Source organism: Rutilus rutilus (assembly GCF_951802725.1).
Source record: "Rutilus rutilus genome assembly, chromosome: 11".
NCBI lineage: Eukaryota > Metazoa > Chordata > Actinopteri > Cypriniformes > Leuciscidae > Rutilus > Rutilus rutilus.
Genome location: NC_140216.1, coordinates 38,961,700 through 38,981,444, shown reverse-complemented (window position 1 = coordinate 38,981,444; position 19,745 = coordinate 38,961,700). Strand labels below are relative to the sequence as shown.

General features: G+C 34.7%; 1 protein-coding gene across 1 annotated transcript; it reads right to left on the bottom strand.

The window, feature by feature from the left end:
• Positions 1 to 1,198: 1,198 nt before the first annotated feature.
• slc39a4 (solute carrier family 39 member 4) lies at positions 1,199 to 19,327 on the bottom strand. Its single transcript, XM_084423559.1, has 12 exons — positions 19,016 to 19,327; positions 15,786 to 16,097; positions 14,534 to 14,738; positions 13,016 to 13,149; positions 11,492 to 11,663; positions 10,077 to 10,249; positions 6,443 to 6,607; positions 6,264 to 6,359; positions 5,570 to 5,615; positions 5,295 to 5,447; positions 2,703 to 2,890; positions 1,199 to 2,546 (listed from the first exon to the last, which is right to left on the bottom strand). The coding sequence occupies exons 1-12, from the start codon at positions 19,214 to 19,216 to the stop codon at positions 2,418 to 2,420; spliced, it is 1,974 nt and encodes a 657-aa protein (XP_084279685.1). The 5' UTR covers positions 19,217 to 19,327; the 3' UTR covers positions 1,199 to 2,417.
• Positions 19,328 to 19,745: the final 418 nt, after the last annotated feature.

Here is a 19,745-nt window from a genome sequence, read left to right as displayed (position 1 = left end):
TTTTTGGGTGAACTAACCCTTTAATCGCGATTAATCGCATCCAAAATAAAAGTTTGTGTTTACATAATATATGTGTGTGTACTGTGTATAATTAAATTTGTATATATAAATACACACACATGCATGTATATATTTAAGAAATATTTGCATACATATACTGTATATATTTATATATAATTTATATTATATATAAATATAATTTTTTTATATATAAATTACACATTTTTCTTAAATATATACAAGCATGTGTGTGTATTTATATATACAAATTTAATTATACACAGTACACACACATATATTATGTAAACACAAACTTTTATTTTGGATGCGATTAATCGCGATTAATCTTTTGACAGCCCTAATATATATATATATATATAATTTTTATCAATCCATCCATCATCTGCCCATCCGTTTGTCTCTATCCATCCATCCATCCGTCTGTCTCTATCCATCCATCCGTCCATCCATCCATCCATTCCTCTGTCTCCATCCATCCATCCATCCATCCATCCATCCATTCCTCTGTCTCCATCCATCCATCCATCCATCCATCCATCCATCCGTCTGTCTCTATCCATCCATCCATCCATCCATCCATCCATCCATCCGTCTGTCTCTATCCATCCATCCGTCCATCCGTCTGTCTCTATACATCCATTAGTCTCTCTATTCATCCATCCATCCATTCATCCTCAATATTTTTGTTTTTCTATTAAATATTCAGTATATTTGACCTGCAGTCCCCTGAGGTTTGCAGATGACACACACTATTAAAGCTGTACACCTGCTGAGTAAAGGTTATGTTAACCTGTACCTGTCCTGCAGTTCTGCTGTGCTTGTCTTGAGGTTTAGAGGCGTGGTTCTGGTCGATAATGCCAGATAAACCCTGTGAACCTGCTGTTTAGAGTTTGACCTGAAGACAACATCACCAGTGATGACACTCACACACACACACACACACACACACACACACACACACACACACACACACACACACACACACACACACACACACACACACACACACACACAATGCTGAGCAGACTCCTCATGACTTGCATAACGCATATGAAATCACAGATATCATGTCTTCATGCTCTATAACGCTGCGAGTGAGATTGTGATATATATGTAGCAGTGAATGACCTCTGGGAGACAAATATGACATTTAGTATTTGTTTGGATTTATTTTCAGGTATTATTACTATAAAACATAAATTCTTAAAGACAGTTCAAATGGAAAAGTGAATGAATGTTCATGCTGATTGTTTTCTTTCAATGAAAATGAATGGTAATGAACACTGGAAAGCTCCAAAATGTACAAAAAAGCTTCACCAAGTTCACCAAAGTAGCATAAAACTAGTCCATAATCATTTACTATAATCTTCTAAATATATATGATGAGTCTTGACATGATTTGACATGACATGGTTTAAATCAAACCTGTTGCATTTATAGCAGTGGATAATGACAATTTTAATTCATAAACTTCTTTCGGAAACACTTTAGTTTAAGGTCCAATTCTCACTATCAAATTGTTGCTTATTATCATGCATATTACTAGAATATTGGCTGTTTATTAATACTTATAAAGCACATATTAATGCCTTATTCTGCATGATCATATTCTACATGCCTTAATCCTCAATACCTAAACTTAACAACTACCTTACTAACTATTAATAAGCAGTAATTAGGGGTTTATTGAGGCAAAAGTCAGAGTTAATAGTGAGAATTAACTAATGATCCTAATCTAAAGAATTGACCATCATTCTAGCAGAATTTAATCATAAGAGTACAGTAAGTGTAATATACTATTATGCTTCAAATGTGTTTTTGGCTGATATCTTACTTTAAAAATACTAATGCAAAAATAAATTACAGAAATAAGTGTTTACTTATAAAAATACAGCATTTCAATTCAAAGACAGTAGCTACAGTACATTAAAGGCTGAATATCTCATCCGTGAATTTATGATTCATGTTGATGAATTGATGAAAATAAAAAAAAGATTCTGAAAATGTGCAAAAGTTTTCTGTGTTGTAATGTAAAACTACTAAAAATATTTAGGTAACACTTCACAATAAAGTTCATAATATTAGTTAACATGAACAACAATGAAATAATACTTTAAAAGCATTAATTATTGTACTAATACATTATTAAAATCAAAAGTTATATCTGATAATATTATTTAATGGACCTAAGCTAATATGAACTATTAATGAACAATTGTATTTCTATCACTATTTCTCTTCTTTGGTTAATCTTATTTAATGCATTAATTCATGTTACTAATGAAACCTTATTGTAAAGTGTTACCAATATTCCGACACATTGCACATGTTTAATATGTAGTTTTTGCAGACAGATATATAGGAATAAGGCACAAATAAAACCGAATGCATCATATTCAGATCCCGATTTGGTCTTCATATAAGGACAAAAGCAATAAAATGCCCCAGCCGCTTAAAAGTCCCAGATTCTGCAGGACAAAAACCAGCCACGGTCTTTCACTGTCCACATGAACCAGCGAGGGAAGCTGAACGAGAGAAACGAGAGAAGAAGGGTTTTAAGAGGATCTGCGAACTCTGAAATAATGCATTAGAGAAGTTTAAAGTCAAAGACTCGACGGCAAACACTGCTGTTGTTTCTGACGGATGAGAACACACTGAGACTGAAGATGATGGTCACGTACCATGTCTGCCAGTCCGACGTACAGGAAGAGTCCAGCGGTGACCGCCGAGATCCACTCTATAGCCACGGCGTCTGTGGAGAAGGACAGCGCGATGTACAGGCCGATGAAGGAGGTGAGAGAGCTGCCGACGTTCAGCAGAAGAGCCCGCTTCACAGACACACCGCAGTGCAACAGGATCGCGAAATCACCTGAGACCAGAGACACGGCACACACTCACAAAACATCGGCATGGAGGGGACAACAGTGTGTTACTGGGGCACAACACTTCAAGGACAGTGTATATTAGTATACATTACTACTGTAAGGTTATAGTGAGCTTTTCTGACAGTGTAGGAAAGAAAAGTCCATCTGAGATCTCTCTAATGCACTGAAAAACTTACAATTTCACAAGTCATTGATACATTTCACAGATAATTACAAAGAAATGGCAAGTAATGCGTTAGTGAAAATCTGAATTAGAAAGATTGAAATGGAATTTTCCTGCAAAACGTACTCTGATAATATTTGATATATTTGCAACTTTTTTTTTTTTAAACTTGTTTCCGGCTTCTCTGATAATCCACCTAAACTGTGAAGAATTTTCACGCCAAAACAAAGAAAAAGACAAATTAAGCCTATTTTAGGATCTTGTGTGAAATTTGCATGGATGTCACAGTACAAAAATACATATATTTTTTATTTTATTTTTTTAAATGTAAAATATATATTTCTAATTTCTTTCTTTTGATTTTGGGGTTCAACGTTTGGAAGCTTGTTTTCACGAGGGAATAAAAAAAAAGAAAGAAAGATAATTGACAATTGACTTTTTATCTGACAATTCTGAAGAGATATACAGTGAACTTGCATTTGCAAGTTATAAAATCAGAGACACAAATTTAGCTTATTGCTCCTGAGCAATAAAAGAGCGATTGCCGAGCCATTAAATCCTCCTCTGGTTAGAATAAAAAAGTAATAAAAAAGCATAAAAACAGGTCTGAATCAAAAATCATCTGTTAAACTAAGCATAAAAATGTCTGAGAATGAATATTCCACCAGCACAGGGAGGCGTGTACGTTTATTTCTCCGTCAGACAGGAGATTTTTCAATCCCTTCATTCTTTGTTCGTTCTCGCGTGTGTGCAGAAAGGAGGAGGAAATCATAACCAGGAAGGAGCGCTCATGAACTCAGGAGTCAATGCTATCTAATCTGTGTTTCTCTGGGACGTTCCATGACTCACAACAGGAACTGTGACGCGTGTCTTTACAGAAAGAGTTTCACACAACCTGTTGAGTTTATCTCAGAACAAACACTGAAACCAGTCAACAGGCATTGGTCCTTATCATACGCTAACCACACATTATGACCTGTGGTTCTCAACAGGTTTGACCATGGGACACACATTCCCCAAGCCATTAAGCAGAGACCCAGTTCTTTTTAGGAATTTGACCTATTGTGTGTTTGTGTGTGTGTATATATATCGCCTGGCCAAAAGAAGTCGCTGTTTGGATTTAAATGGGCAAATGTTTAAGAGTCTATGATTGGATCATTATTGCAGTGATTATTATGTTTCTATCATGATATATGTTTGGTAACAGTTCTTCTAACACTGACTGATGGAGTGTGTAGCTTTTCATTTCTTACACATGTAGGAAACACATCATGGTCATATTCCAGGATGACAGTGAAGATCAGACTCAGATTGTGAAAGAATGATTGTGAGGAACATGAAGAATGATTTCCACACATGAGTCCAGATCTTGAATTCACTGAGAGTGTTTGAGGTGTTCTGGAGGAGACTTTACACTGGACTCTTGCTTTGACAATACAAGATCTTCACCAAAAAATGATGGAAATAACATCACAACAACAAGAGTTGCATTCATTTTTGCTTAAGATCTTTTATGTGATCTAGTGGATTAGAAGAACTGTTGCCAACATGATAGACACATAATAATCACTTCGATAATGATCCAATCATAGACTCTTAAGCATTTGCCTATTTAAATCCAAATGAAACTTTTGTGTGGTCGGGAAGTGTATGTACATATAACACAATTTCAAAACAGAAAAAAAAAAGCTGTAATGCAACATGTTCATTTTAGTCAAAATGAACTTAAAAAAAAACCCACAAGGGGACATTGTCAATACATGATCTTGACCAAAACTTGATGGAAATAACATCACAACATTTATTTAACATCCCAAAGACTTTCAGAGGACTCGGAGGGGCCAATCCATGTGTGGAAATGATTCTTCTAATCGATCAAAAGTGACATTAAAGACATTTATAATTCAAATAAATGCTGTTCTTTTGAACTTTCTATTCATCAAACGATCCTAAAAAAAGTATTTACACACAAATACGAAGCAGCACAACTGTTTTCAACACTGATATTAATCATAAATGTTTCTTGAGCATCAAATCATCATATTAGAATGATTTCTGAAGGATCATGTGACACTGAAGACTGGAGTAATGATGCTGAAAATTCAGCTTTGATCACAGGAATAAATTACACTTTACTAGATATTCACATAGAGAACAGCTGATTTTACATTCTAATAATACTTGAAAATATGATTGCATTTCTGATCATATAATCCGGCGCTCACCTAGCTCATGCGGCAGCTCATGGCAGAGCACAGCAAGAGACGTGGCCAGACCGGATCTCCACGAGATGGAGAACGCCGCGCCGAGAGCCAGGCCGTCCGCAAAGTTATGGATGCCATCTCCTATGGTGATCATGAAGGGAAGCAAACGCTGCTCTGGAGGAGAAGACAAGACCACTGTGAACATGCAGGCCTGACGGTTATCTGCATTCAACGGCTCATTTTACTCCGTTCCACGTGCAGAACATGAATATGGCATTTACACACAGTATTATCACCTCTTTTCGAGCCAACGAAGGACTTCTCTTTTTTTTCAGCATCAACCTACAATAATAATAATAATCAAATATTCATTAATAGCACATCTCGTACAACCTAGAATAGAGACTGCATTAAATTTAATTACATTAGAACAATTAATTAATAAAAAAACAAATACACTACAGGTCAAAAGTTTGGAAAACAAAGTTACATTTTTTTTTTAATGATTTAATGTTGAAATAAGTCTCTCTTGCTCACCAAGACTGCATTTATTTGATTAAAAAATACAGTAAAAACAGTAATATTGTGAAATATTATTACAATTTAATATAGATGTTTTCTATGTGAATATATTGTAAAATGTAAATTATTCCTGTGATCAAAGCTGAATTTAATTTTTTTCTTAATTATTCCAAACTTTTTAAAGGTAGTGTTGATAAATAAATAAATAAATAAATAAATAAATGAATAAATGAATGAATGAATGAATGAATGAATGAATGAATGAATGAATAAATAAATAGACAAAACACCCATCAAAACAACTAAAAATGTAACTAAAGATGAGAATGAAAATGTAAAATATAAAAATATGAATAAAACTATAATAGCATGATACTAAAATAACCCTTCTTCTGAATTTAGACTCTATTAGTATTAGTTTATTCATTAACAAAGACTCTTTCCCACACTTCTCCGTGGTTTTCTCACCAGGTCCGCCTGAGAGCTGGAGTGATTGTTCTGTCTCTCTTTCTGGAACATCTGCAGGACTCGGCCGTGGTCGCAGTGATGGACCTCAGACTCCTCCTGTGAACACAGGTCCGGGAATCAACTCACAATCATCGGATCATGTGGGACGGGAACGCTCAGGAGACACGGAAAACACTCACGTCATCGTGATGGTGGTGATGTTGTGAGCGGGTGATAATGGCGAAGATGCTCTCCATCAGGAAGAAGACATAGATGCCCGCGAGAAGCACCAGGAGTTTGTACACGTAGTCCAGGTTCTCCTCTGAGTGATCGTGTCCGTCTTCATGAACGTGAAGGCCTAAGAACTGCACAGAGACACAGAGCCATGAAAACACAGCCGGACGATGACATTAACGCCAGTCAGAGGCTCTGATTGTGCTTTGATTTCCCAGCAGGGCTGTAGAGTAACTCCTGTCCACACTCAATAAGAGAGCGCACTTTCTTCTCAGCAATCCGGTTATTTTCCACTCAGGCCGATGACATGGTATGACAGGGCTGTAGTTATGTTGACACGGATCTAAACGGATGAGGGAACGTGGGCGATGTCAGCGCTCGGGGGAAATAACGGGTTCTGCCCCGTTAACCCGGGAAACGGGACGTTTCTATGAGCTTCAGGCTGAGAGTGATCGCAGAACGTCCATTACAATCCGGCACATTTCCTCCTAAATCTCCTGAAGTTCAATTCAGTTCAACAATTACTACCATGATGCATACTGGTGTTATTATAGTTGACTAAAACCATTAAAAAAAAAAATGCTTTTATCGATTTAAATTACATAAACATTAACAGAAATACAGTATAAAAACCTTTTTTTATTTCATTTTATTTCATAATTTCTCATTTTTGTTTAGTTTAACGATGTTCTAAAATAACTAAAACTATTTTAAATTAATAAAAACTATATAGAAAGACTAAACTAATAAAAAAAAAATTACTATAATTCAAATTCAAATGAAAACGGAAAATATATAAAAAAAAAACGAATTTACCTTAATTATTATTCATGTTTTTTATTAGAGTATAATTTCTATTAATATTAATATTATACAGTATATAATTATTTTTAATGTGCTTACGTCATTAAAATAAAACAACGCTCAACGCTGTAATAAAATGTTGCTACCTAAAAATTTTAAGCACAATCAACTTGGATGTTTAAGTAATTTCAACTTAAATTACATTAAAATTTTTCTTTTTTTTTTTTAAAGTTTTTTTTCTAAAGTTGAAAATTGCTTGACTTATTTTGATGAGATGTATTAACACACGTTGTCATAACTTATTGATCATATCATTTTTTACAGTGAATGTCACATTGCAAAAACACTCTTTTCAATCAACATGTTCTTTAAGCCGAAACTACTTGTTTTCTTTAGATTTTTGGGTGAGATTTGATTGTTTATAAGCCTACATGTTTATTAGCCATGCATATTTCACTATGTGAGCTTTGAGTTTTACCATAGTGGTGTATTATGAGTAATAACGGGTGCCAGGCCTGCCGCCAAGACCCATTCTGCACTGTTAAACCAGGAATTGGACGTTTCTCTGAGCTTCAGGCAGAGAGGGATCGCGGAACGGCATGAGAGATATATGAAGGTGAAGCTACTAATTAATTATTAAACACAATTAATTGCAAAGAAACGTCAAGTAACGCATTGAATTTTGAAGTAGAAAGTATAATATTTTTTTTTTATTTACAACTACTATTTTTTTTTTAAAGTGTATCTCGTTGCATGAAGACTTGGACATGCCAGCGATATGAAATATGAAATAAACAGTCCTTTGCCCTTTCGGATGTTTTCAGAGTTACAGGTTAACCTGCGCTTGGCAGCGTGCCTCGTGATTTGGGATGGACTGTATAAGGAGATACAATCATTATAGTGCATCATGATGAACTGATATTTCAATCAAGGTCAGAATAATAAACGATTTAAAGCAGGGTTGTTATCGTTAACTAAAACTATTCCATTTTTTTTTTATTCATTTAAATACAGCTGAAAAGAATTAGATTAAAAAATGTTGAATTGGCAACTAACTGAAAACAAGTTCTAAAACTACTCAAACTAAAACAAAAATAAATGTAATCTAAACAAAACTAATACAAATTACAAAAGCACATAATAAAATTACTAAAACTTAAAGGCAGGGTAGGTAGAAATGGTCTAAAAATATTATTTTTCAAATTTGTTTAAACTTTATGTACATATCAATACATAATTAAAATGTAAGTACTCTGAAAAAGAAAGTATCAAAATCGAGTGTCTGTAGACCTCTCACGACTGTTTTAAAGACATCTCATTATTTCCATTCACTCCACCCCCTCATTTCTGTGCTTCTTCCAAAGCCACGTCCCCAAAACACATGAACGCGCGACTCCGACCGCTGAGCTAGAGGACGCATTATTTACCTGAGACAAGCGGAGGGGAAGGGGCATTTTTTTGCCTGGTTTGCCTTCACTAACTGCATATGCCGGTACTGTAAATTTAGATTGCTCTTTCTCTGCCATTGTTTTGGTATTCCTAGGTTCAGTGCCTTCTTCTTCTTCTTCGATAGATTTTATTGGCAGCTTGCAAACATAGTGCATTACCGCCATCTACTGGACGGAGGTGTGATCAGGTTCCGTGCCTCTCGCACTCCTCAAATCAAACGGTCGCGCGCAAGTGGGCAGGTGCTGTGTGGCAAAAGGGTGGTTGCCATGGTTGCGAGAGAGTGACAGTCGCCTAAGCCAATCCTTTGATTCGTCCCGAATCGAAATAATGAGCTGTGTTTAATACAGATTAAACGGTCTAGAGTCACTTGATTTTTATACTCTTTTTTTCAGAGTTCTTATATTTTAATTATGTATTGATATATATAGAAAGTTTTAACAAATTTGGATCTTTAATTTTTAATAAATCCTACCTACCCTGCCTTTAACTAAGGTGAAAATGAAAACTGAAAATATAGTAACTATAGTATATAACTGAAAAAAATAAAATCCAGTTATAAAATAAATAATACATAAATGATAAGTAAAATAATAATACATACAATTACAGTGTTCAAATAATACTAAACTGACACTAATATATGAACAGATGTTGGCAAATGTGGCGTAGTGGATTTAAATATCAGTGTTATCTCAGATCATGCAAATACAGATTCAGTCTGACTAAACGAGGACCGAAACCGTTTCCGTAACGAACTGAACACTGTAAGAGTCTTTAATGTTTCTGAGAGAAGTGCTCACCAACGCTGCATTATTTTGATCAAAAATACAGTGAAAACAATATTACAAAGTTAAATATCTGTGTTCTATGTGAATATACAGTAAAGTGTAATTTATTCCATGTGATCAAAGCTGAATTTTCAGCATCATTACTCCAGTCTTCAGTGTCACATGATCCTTCACAAATCACTCTAATATGATATTATTTATATATATTATTAATGTTGAAAACAGTTTCATATTTTTGTGGAAACTGATGCATTTTATTTCTCAGGATTCTTTGATGAATAGAAAGTTCAAAAGAACAGCATTTATTTGAAATATAACCTTTTGTAATATTATAATTGTCTTCACTGTCATTTTTGATCAATTTAATGCATCCTTGATGAATAAAAGTGACAAATCAGTCATAAAATAGGTTGAGCATTGTGATTTCTCTCTTCAGAGGCACATTTCTATACTGTGTTCACACTTTTAACTACATTTTTAGACATTTTCCCAGCATAAAATCCTCATATTTTGCCTATGAGATGCTGAAAGGGCAGAAAGGGCAGAAAGGTTGTGTCACCGCGGGCAGCAGATGCAGCAGAGCGTCTCCAGTCAGCGAGCCCACCGCCAGACTGATGCAGAACTGGATGCAGAACTCGAACACTCGCGTACAGGCCGAGAACAGCAGCACCACGATCCCAAACATGGCCATCAGACAGATGATGAGGTTCGCCAGCGTGGCATATCCGTACCCTGCGCACAGAGGAGGCATTCAGTGTGTGTGTGTGTGTGTGTGTGTGTGTGTGTGTGTGTGGATCAACACCACAAACGAGAGCTTTGAGCTCCGGCACACCGTTCACACTGCGCTCGGCAGAAGCAGGTTTGATACGAGGAAACGCTGCAGGATTTGATGTCACTTTAGATCACTTCGGTTCATAAATACAATTCATACTTCCAAATAAATCTTTTACAACACATATAGCAGTATTTTTCACTCATTGAGAATAAATTATACTGTATGAGTTTATATTGAGATCTTTGGGTCTTTAACAATTTTTTTTTTAATTTTTTTTATATTAACTATTTTTAGGAGATTTTTTTTTTTTTTTTTTTTTTTTGCATTGTCAATTACAATTAGGCACATTTTCTCCTGAAGTTAAATTCAGTACAACAATTACTACCATGACACATACTAATGTTATTATAGTTAACTAAAATGAAAACCATAAAAAATGCTTTCATTGTTTTAAATTAAATAAAGGTTAACAGAAATAAAGAATAAAACCTGTATTTTGTTTCATCCTTTCCCATTTTTGTTTAGTTTAACTTGATGTTCTAAAATGACTAAAATGATTTTTTTTTAATTAATAAACACTATATAGAAAAACTAAAAATGAATAAAAACAACAAAATTCAAATGAAAACGGAAAATATAAAATAAAAACTATAATATTATCTCAATGATGCATACTTGCAAACCTACTTTACCTTAAATATTATTAATAATTATTATTTTAATTAGAATATTATCTCTATTATTATTAACAATATACAGTAAATTATTATTTTTAATGTGCTTAATTTCAACTTAAATTACCTTAAAATGCTTTAAAAATGAGTTGAATCTTGTATAACTTATAAAAAAAGTTAAAAAAAATATTTTGATGAGTTAAAGCAATGTCAAAACACATGTCATAACTTAATAATCATATATATATATATATATATATATTTTTTTTTACAGTGGATGTCAGATTGCAAAAAATAAAATAAATAAATAAATTCAAACAGGCCTGATGTTCTTTAAGCAGTTTTCTTAAGATTTTTGGGTGAGATATGATTGTTTATTAGCCTACATGTTTATTAACCATGTATATTTCATTATGCGAGCTTTGATTTAACCATTACATATTATTACGAGTATATTTTAAACAACAGAGTAGACTGTATTAGTTGAAGGAGGTTGTTAACATCTGAATCATGTTGATCACTCACTCTCTGCGGTGCTGAGAGAATCAGGGCTCGTCGGCGTCGGACTGATCTCAGAACAGCCTCCGCTGAGGATCTGCTGGATCAGAGCAGGACTGAGCTCTGTGAACTGATCTCGGGTCAGTGATGAAGAGCTCAGCCCGTAGATCCTCATCAGCTCTTCGGCGCTGAAACAGGTCTGCGCGCGCACCGTAATCCACACGGACACATGCAAATGAAGAAATGCATAAAACATTTGTTTCCATTAATATTTCATCTCACACCGCAGCGCTGCTGATGCTCAGATAATCACGCGTGAAACACTCGTATTTACTATTTGCTGAAATATTAATTCCACGGATGTCAGATGACAGGTCTTATTTAGACCGCGCGTGAGCTTAAAGAAATGGGAAACATTCATCATGATTCAAAACGAGCTCAGATCACATGTACTGCTTAATTTCACTCTGATTATGAGTGTGGACAGATGAAACATGCAGCGCGCGCCACGGACATCCATCATCCTTCATGTCACAGGCCTCCATATCATTTCTCACGCAGACACATGATTGCTCTCTTCGTCAAGCGCCACGGCTAAATGATTAGATTCCAGAGGCGTGCAAAGATTTCCCATGATGCCCCATAAAAGGAGAAAGCCACACTTATATGCTGCTGTAAGTTTTTGCAAACCACACAATCTGGAATTGGAATTGAAATGATAAAAGTGGGATTGCTATTCAAAGGTTTAAACGCAGGTAATGCATTCTGGGAAATAACATATTCGTCCATAAAATCAAAGTTAATAATAATAATATAAAAAAATGGTGTGAGTTTTGAGTTAATGTGTCCAAATGTATTACTTTGTTTGTTTAAATTATTGCATGATTGATTACCACAGGGTTTCCTGAACTGGGTTTGGGAGTTAATTAAATGTTAATAATTAATTTAATTGCAAAAAAAGTAAGCAACATAAAAAAACCCCACTTAAATGTAATAATTTATGTGAGAAAATTTGACATTTATAAACATGTTTTTTTTCCTGCATTTAATGTTAACCGACATCAAAGAATTGGGAACATGCATAATTCTTGTTAAATTATGAATTATTATTAATTCAATTATTAAATACCGGTATTTATTAACTTAAAATATCAGGAAGACTTCAAGAATATGTTTTCGGTAAGTAAGTAATTTTGAATGTGAAAAAAGTAAAATTTTACTAAGTATTAATTTTACAATAATAATAATAAAAAATAGAAAAAATATTTATTTATTTTATCTGTGATTATTCATTTCATGTGATCATTAACCGACACCAGAGAACCGTGAACATGAAAATGTGTTGTTAAATTAGTAATTATTACATATTAAATTATTGGTAACACTTTTTAAAAAGGTTTCAATTAACAATCAAGTTAACATGAACTAACAATGAACAATTCTTCTAAAACATGTATTAATCTTTGTTAATGTTTATTTCAAGTTAATGCATTAAGTAATGTTAACAAATGAGACGTTATTGTGAAGTGTGTGAGGTTGTCTGCAGGTTACCGTGTCCCAGCTGCTGTTGGTCTGATGGCTCTCCGCACGGCTCGTTGTCCTGTGAAGGTGATCTTCATCATGCTCATGCTCATGCTCATGTTCCTCTCCGCCCAGCTTTAAGGCCTGTAGAAGCTCTTCGAAATCTGAGAAGAGTAACATTATTTTAAAAAAATCATGATCATAAGAGCAAATATGTTACATTAAAGACCACATCATTGTTTTTTCTTTGTTGAAGGATGTCACAGAGCGCATCCGGTCTAAACAGCCAATAGCTACTGGCTTACATCACAGCTCTGCAAAAGCACATGTGACAAAAACTTTACAAAATACGGTTACCTTTATTTTAAGGTGTCATTGTTACAGTGTAATTATATGTTTAAGTACTGAGTAATATTAAGCAACCACATTTACTTACTATAGGGTTAGGGTAGGATTAGAGTTTGGTTGAGGGTTAGTTGCATGCAATTATGCATAATTTACTGTTATTACTACGGTAATTACATGTTACATGTTATTGACATGTTATGTAACAAGGACACTGTAAAATAAAAGTGTTACCCAAAATACTTAATGGTAGGGAACTATAAAGTATGAGTGTTACTGTTAGCACAACCAGACACAACAACTGACCCTGATTTGCTACTTGCAAACAGTTAAAGTCAGTTATCTTAGTAGGTTTGACATATTATTACTGAATTTATTAATATTTTTAATGTTAAATAATTTTATTTTTTTACTAGTAATTTTAGTACTTCAGCTTATACTTATTTTATTTCATTTCAGTTTGTTGCAGGGCTATTATCGTTACTAAAACAATTAAAATAAAATAAAATAAAATAAAATAAAATAAAATAAAATAAAATAAAATAAAATAAAATAAAATAAAATAAAATAAAATAATATAAATTTTAGTGCTGGGCAACAATTAATCGCATCCAAAATAAAAGTTTGTGTTTACGTAATATATATATACGTGTGTGTACTGTGTATAATTATTTTGTATATATATATATAAATACACACATATGCATGTATATATTTAAGAAATATTTGCATGTATATACTGTATGTATATTTATTCATAATTTATATTATATATAAATATAAATATTTTAAATATAATTAACATTTTTTTCTTAAATATATACATGCATATGTATGTGTATTTATATATACAAAATAATTATACACAGTACACACACATATATTAGGTAAACAATAACTTATTTTGGATTTATAATTTTTGTACTAAAATAACTAAAAATAAAAATAAAATAAAAATGAATAAAAACTATACAGACATATAAAAAAATGAATAAAAATGACAAACACAACTTACTAAAACTTTAACTAAAATGAAAAAAAAATGAAAAAAAAACTAATTCAAAATACAGTAGTTGCCAAAGTTGAAATTTTTCCATCTACTATTTATATTTTATTTCAGTTTTATTTCAATAGAGTCTGAGCCGAGTGGTATAGAAAAGACTATGGAGAGAGGTGTCCTGCAGGATTGTCAGCCAGTCATACCATGAAGCGTGAGGTTTTCCGAGCCGAAGCGGCTGAAGATGTAATCCAGGAAGAACTCCTGCTCGGGAAGCACATGTGCTTTCATGCAGTCTCCTCTCAGAGCGTGATAGAGGACGTTTCCCATCACGGCGTCCAGCTCCACGTGCACGTGATCTCCGTGATGAGAGCTGCTCTCTTCCACGATGTCCTTCAGAGAGAGACAGGGCTGGAGGAGAAACACAAGACACGTGTCCGTCAGCGTGGAAGTGTCAGCTTGAATCCTGTCTTGCTGTCATTCTCAGTAACACAAGTCAAGCTGCAATTAGCCTTTGCAATACATTCCAGATAACCGTGAGCAGTGTCGGGGGAACTAATTACAAGTAACTTGAGTTACGTAATCAGATTACTTTTAAAAGTAACTAGTAAAATAACGCATTACTTTTAATCATAACAAAAATATCTAAGTTACTTTTTCAAATAAGTAACGCTAGTTACTGTTTCACATGTATTGACTGACAGCTCTCCTGTCCCCATGTTGAGAGAAATAAAGTGAGGAGGTGTGTGTGTGTGTGTGTGTGTGTGTGTGTTTGTGTGTGTGTAAACATGATGGTTATTTTAGTTCTAGACTATATGTGAACGTGCATTAACTCATCTCACTGCCACGAAAACATTCAGTATTCCTCAAAATGAATAAAAACAGTAAAATCATGCAATCTCAGAATGTTACGCAAAACTATATTAAATTACACAAATATACTTTATGTATTTAATCTCACTTTATTAACCAATGTCTTTGCTGCTGACCTTCAATGATCTAATTCAACCATATTAATAAGCAAAAATTACTTTAGATTAGATTTAGAAATAAGAGTGTTGAACTTTCTTCTCCTATATTGTTCTTTAATCCAGAATAACAGCATCTGAACGGTTTGTTTGAGCGGCGCCCTCTACTGTACAGGAGTAAATATGCATTTCCTCCAGCCTGAGGATTATTCATTTCACTTTCAGAGTGAAAGGGCCTTAACTTTTGCCAAAAATAAAACTTTTTTTTTATGTTATTAAAAAACAAACAAGCAAGCCCAGCACAGGTGAGAAAAAATAACGCAAAAGTAATGTAACGCATTTCTTTTCATAAAACGTAACTAAGTAATGCTATTACTTACTTTTTTTGGGAGTAACGCAATATTGTAATGCATTACTTTTAAAAGTAACTTTCCCCAACACTGACCGTGAGCATGCACTAAACAACATGAAAATGAAATACGATACACACCTCATGTGTGTCGGGCTGATAGTACTTCTCCATATCGTGAAACAGCTTCTCCAATCCCTCATAGTCACTGATGTCTCCATGAGGAGGATGAGCGGTGGTGGAGGTGTTGTGATCGTGGTTGTGGCCGAGGATGGTTTGGATGAAGCGATCGGTCTCGACGCCCCATTGGCCCTCGTGAACGGCGCTGCAGGTTTCAGCCGGAGCGCTCAGGAACAAACAGCATCCAGGAGCCATGATGAAGAAATCCTCCATCTGGAGCCCCTGTGAGCTGCTGTAGTTCAACAGCTGATGGAGACCCTCCACTGAAAGACACTGAGAGAGAGAGATGCATAGAGATAATCACGGATGCATAGAGTTCAATATTGTGCTTTTTCAAGAAATCCCAGAAATATGAGCGACGAGGAGAAAAAGTGAGTTTTTATTTTTATTTTAAGTTTTATTTTTTTTAAAGTGAAGTACTTCACTGGACCACGACACAAATCGGCCCAATGCCAAATGATTTTGTCTCATTATTGCAGCGGAAAACAACTTAAAGGGGTGGTTGATTATGATTTCACTTTTCTAACTGCAGTTAGTGTGTAATGTTGCTGTTTGAGCATAAACAACATCTGCAAAGTTACAACGCTCAAAGTTCAAAGCAAAGGGAGAGATTTGCTTTTAAAGAAATGGCTTTTTAAGGACTACAACAAACGGCTGGTAGAGACTACACAAGCTTCCTACCGGGTTAGTGACATCACCAACACTAAAATTTACATAAGCCCCGCCCCCGGGAACACGCAAGCAGTGTTGAGATATAATCAGTCAGTATAATCACAGATGCACAATTCAATATTACACTTTTTCAAGAAATCACGGAAAGTTACGGTCATACAGATAAGAATAGATATGCATCATTGGAAACTGTAAAGGGTCTATAATAAAAACTTTTTTATTTGCGTACACTCAATTAAAACGAAACATTGTAAAATGAAACATAGGATGCTGTTTTATGCCGTCTCGGTTTCCTTTACGTGGAGTTTGTGGAGCGCGTCACAAAAATGAATTGAATTATAGGCTATGAGCAAGCTTTTGCGTGCCGTCTGAACGCTCGTTTGGGTTGGTGCGTAGATCGTCTCTTCTTCACGTAAAAGATAACAAATAACAGATGTAATGTCCATCACTTTAGCTCATCAAGATAATTTGACGATTTCAACTTTAAGTTATTCAAGATTCAACAAGATTTTTAAAAAAGAGTTGAAATGACTTGTACAGCCAATTTGATTTTACTTAAAAATGTAACTCACAATTGCGAGTTATAAAGTCAGAATTGTGAGATATTAACTAGCAATTCTGAGAAATAAGTCAGTGTTTTTTTTTCCTCAGAACTGGACTTGCAATTCTGACTTTATAACTCTCAATTGTAAAATTGTGATATAAAAGTCACAGTTATCTTTTAAATCATTTTATTCCATGGCGGAAACAAGTTTCCATAATGGGATGATGGAGTCTAGATAAGAAAGTATATAACTGTTGTATTTAATGCAACTGTTTTGTATTTAAATCAAGACAATAGAGGCAAAACCATTGGATTTTTTCATGCACTGGTCAATTTTGAGATTTTAGGCTAATTTGGTTCCATAACATGTCTTCTTTCAGCTAGCAGAAATAAAACATCCAAAATACACACATTTAAGTGTTTGTTTTATTGCACTTTTTGTATTTGCATCCGTAGATTTCAGTTCATATGCATATCTTTAAAGGCCGTTCGTTTTTTCCCAATCAGAAATCTCCACACCAGCCGCTTTACGTACACTAAACTTTACAGTTTTATACATATTAATATTCTGAATGGTTTCAGAGGGGTTTGTTTGTATACAGTATATCATTTATATAACATGTTCTTCCTAAAAACAGGCTGTTTACAGTATTTTCAGAGTGATATATATGTGAGATAATATTCTGTTTAGTCTTTTTGTGGAAATATGTTGCTGCTTACAAACCTCAAACTCTATACTTGAAAAGTTATAATAGAAAAGATAATATTTAACCCACTGAATTTTTTTTCAAAATACTTTTTTCGGACAAACACTTAATCTCCAATTACAAATAATCAATCTTCAAAGTAATAAAGTTCAATGTACAAAACTTTCTGCCAAAACATCACAGCTAATACAGTAAAACTGTGGGACACGTTACCTACCACTGTCATCAACTATTGAGCAGACCAACAATAATTTACTAAGGCTTTACAGTAGTAATTATTATATTAGTTTGTACAGATATCAAATACAGTACAAGTGCTGTTTATGTGTTACACCACTTCAAAAAACTTGCAGGCCTATATGATTACTGATTAAATAAAAAACATTAACATATCTGACCTCAGTGATGATTTAAGCAAGTTTTCAGTCAGATTTTCTCATAAAACCATGGATTCACTGTTCATAATTTGCACTGTTGGTAATATATTTCGTAACGCTGGTCTGTGTTATAGTGCAGACAAATCTATAGGCATATCTCAGTAACTTATAAATTAAAAAGTCAAGAGTCCAGTTCCACAAACGCCTTTTATAGTAATGCTTATGGTGATCAAGATGGTTATGTTGGTTTCAAACACCTAGAAATCTGTAGTTTTGTGAACACAATAAAAAAAATGGAAAACATTAAGACAGTCTGTTTTTTTTCCAAGCTGGGGTAAGTTGTCACATCTGATTTTGTAACCATGAATTGTTTTGCATTTCATAATTGTTTACGGTTTTAATTCTACAGCAAAGACAATAAATTAAATCTCTAATCCCATTTAATAATACAGATGTGTCACAGGTCCGCGTTGAGACAACATGCCCCAACAGCGGCCAACGGGTGCTGCATGAACGGATTCTTTTATACACTCGAAAAGTATTTTTTCACACCACAGGATTACATAAAAGAAGATTAAAATGGTGTAAAGCTTAAAAAACTTCGAGACCAGTAACAACACACGTTCCCTTTAAACATTTAACCACTTCGACACTGTGAAAGTTTTCTGTCAACTGCACTGATTCTTTATTTCCCTTACACACGATTTATTCTCTCTCTCCAAACCTTTCGTACCTTCTAATTTTATTTTATATTATTCTGTAAGATTGTATTTTAGCCCTTATAACAGTAATTTACGCGATTCTTCAGTCAAGGTGTAGCGCACGAGCCTTCAGCCGCCGCGGGCGCGCGCTGGACCTCGACCTCTCCAAAAGTGCGCAAATATAACCTACCTTTCCACACGACACACCGAAACACTGCACACGGTTCTCCAGCCGCTCAAACACCGAGACAAGAGCATCTTCTGTGAGGAACTCTTCACCTGGAGCCACCAATTCCACAACTTTCGCGTAAATGTCCTTTTTATCGCCTCGCGCGCCGGAAAACACGCCGAGGCTGGCGAAGCAAAGTACTAGAACAACTCTAGCCTCCATAATCTGAGTGTTTTATCCCGTGTTTCGGTATTAAGAGGGGTCTTCTGTTGAAATATAGGTCCGAGAGACTGCACACAAACACACACAGATCAGCTTTAGAGATCCTCACACCTGCTCAGGTACAGGCTCTTCCAGCCCTCTGATTGGTCACTTCTCCTCCTGCTCTCAAACACGTCTCATGAAGGAGGGAAGCTTTCGTTCACCTGAACTGAGGGCTTCGGACAGGGGCTTCTGTGTAAAGATCGTATTTCAGGATTTTGCAGCACCTGCCCTCAAGGAATAATGCCAAATATGTGATATTTAATACCCAAAATGAGCGAGAAGAGCTGCAGCATGTTGAAATGAAGCACATCAGCACATCTCCTCTGAGAACAGGCCTAATGACATGTTCATTGAATCGAGGAACTCTAATCCAAATGCACATTTGAGAAACAATCCAATGTTTTTAATGGTAGTTCAGAAAAAGTTTGCATTTGAGACTGGATGTTTTCTTTCTAACACAGAGCAGTTTATCCTGTGGATGTTCATT